This window comes from Apteryx rowi, unplaced genomic scaffold, assembly GCF_003343035.1.
Source record: "Apteryx rowi isolate R43461 unplaced genomic scaffold, aptRow1 scaffold_2345, whole genome shotgun sequence".
In the NCBI taxonomy this organism is placed as follows: domain Eukaryota; kingdom Metazoa; phylum Chordata; class Aves; order Apterygiformes; family Apterygidae; genus Apteryx; species Apteryx rowi.
Genome location: NW_020448692.1, coordinates 4,499 through 5,491, shown reverse-complemented (window position 1 = coordinate 5,491; position 993 = coordinate 4,499). Strand labels below are relative to the sequence as shown.

At 70.7% G+C, this 993-nt stretch overlaps 1 protein-coding gene across 1 annotated transcript in view; it reads left to right on the top strand.

Moving 5' to 3' along the window:
- Nucleotides 1-3: 3 nt before the first annotated feature.
- KRI1 (KRI1 homolog) overlaps nucleotides 4-993 on the top strand; it is a gene marked incomplete at its 5' end in the record, with an annotated part of 2,933 nt that continues 1,943 nt past the window's right edge. Inside the window, 5 exons of the mRNA XM_026065943.1 lie at nucleotides 4-99; nucleotides 206-376; nucleotides 461-536; nucleotides 611-708; nucleotides 834-979. Of these exons, the coding sequence (XP_025921728.1) occupies nucleotides 4-99; nucleotides 206-376; nucleotides 461-536; nucleotides 611-708; nucleotides 834-979 (587 nt within the window). The remainder of the gene's footprint in view (nucleotides 100-205; nucleotides 377-460; nucleotides 537-610; nucleotides 709-833; nucleotides 980-993) is intronic.

Below are 993 nucleotides of genomic sequence, written 5' to 3'. Positions count from 1 at the left end.
CAGGTGCGGACGTATCCCCGGAGCATCGCCACGTCGGTGCGGCGCCGCGACGAGCGCCGCAAGGAGAAGCGGGAGCAGATCCGGGAGAGGAAGAAGAAGGTGAGAGATGGGGAAGTGTGTGGGGGGAAAAACGCCGTGGCCCCCCCCTGCCATCGGGGGGGGGCTCCTTGGGGCGGCTCAACCGTCCGTCTGTCCGTCCCCGCAGGAGAAGGCGCGGAAGCGGGAGGAGCTGAAGCAGCTGAAGAACCTGAAGCGGGAGGAGATCGCGGCGCGGCTGGCGCGGCTGCGCGAGGCCACCGGCAACGCCGCCGTGGGCTTCTCCGAGCGCCTCCTCGAGGAGGACTTCGACCCGGCCCAGCACGACCGGCTCATGGAGGTCGGCCCCGCTCGCCCCCTTTTCCCCCGCGCCCCGCTCGCCCCCTTCTCCTGCTTCCCGGTGACTCTCTCCCTTTTCCCCCAGGAATTCTTTGGCGACGACTATTACGGCCAGGGGGAGGAGGAGAAGCCGCAGTTCGAGGAGGAGGAGGGTCTGGACGGTGAGCCGGGGCCCGGGTCCCCCGCGCTGGGACGGCACCGGATCTCTAACGCGCCGCTTCCCCCCCCTCCGCAGACGACTGGAACTGGGACACGTGGACGGGCCGGGATGAGGAGGAGGAGGAGGAGGCGGGAGGCAGCCGCCAGCCGCACTGCGAGGATCCTGACTTCGTGGTCCGTCCCCTCCCAGGCTGAGGCCGGGTGGAACTCGTGACAGCGATGCCCGGCAGCTTGGCTGCCCTGGCGGGTCTCGGAGTCCCCCCCGCCGAACCGGTGGCCGTTGTGTCCCCCCCACCCAGATGGACGCGGACTACGACCCCCAGGCCCCCCCGGCTCCCTCCAGGAAGCGGCTGAAGAAGGAGGCGCCTTCGCTGGGGAAGAAGAGGCGGAAGACGCGGTTCCGGGAGGCCGTGGAGCAGGAGAAGCCGGCTTTCGACCCCGGTGAGCGAGGGGCAGGGG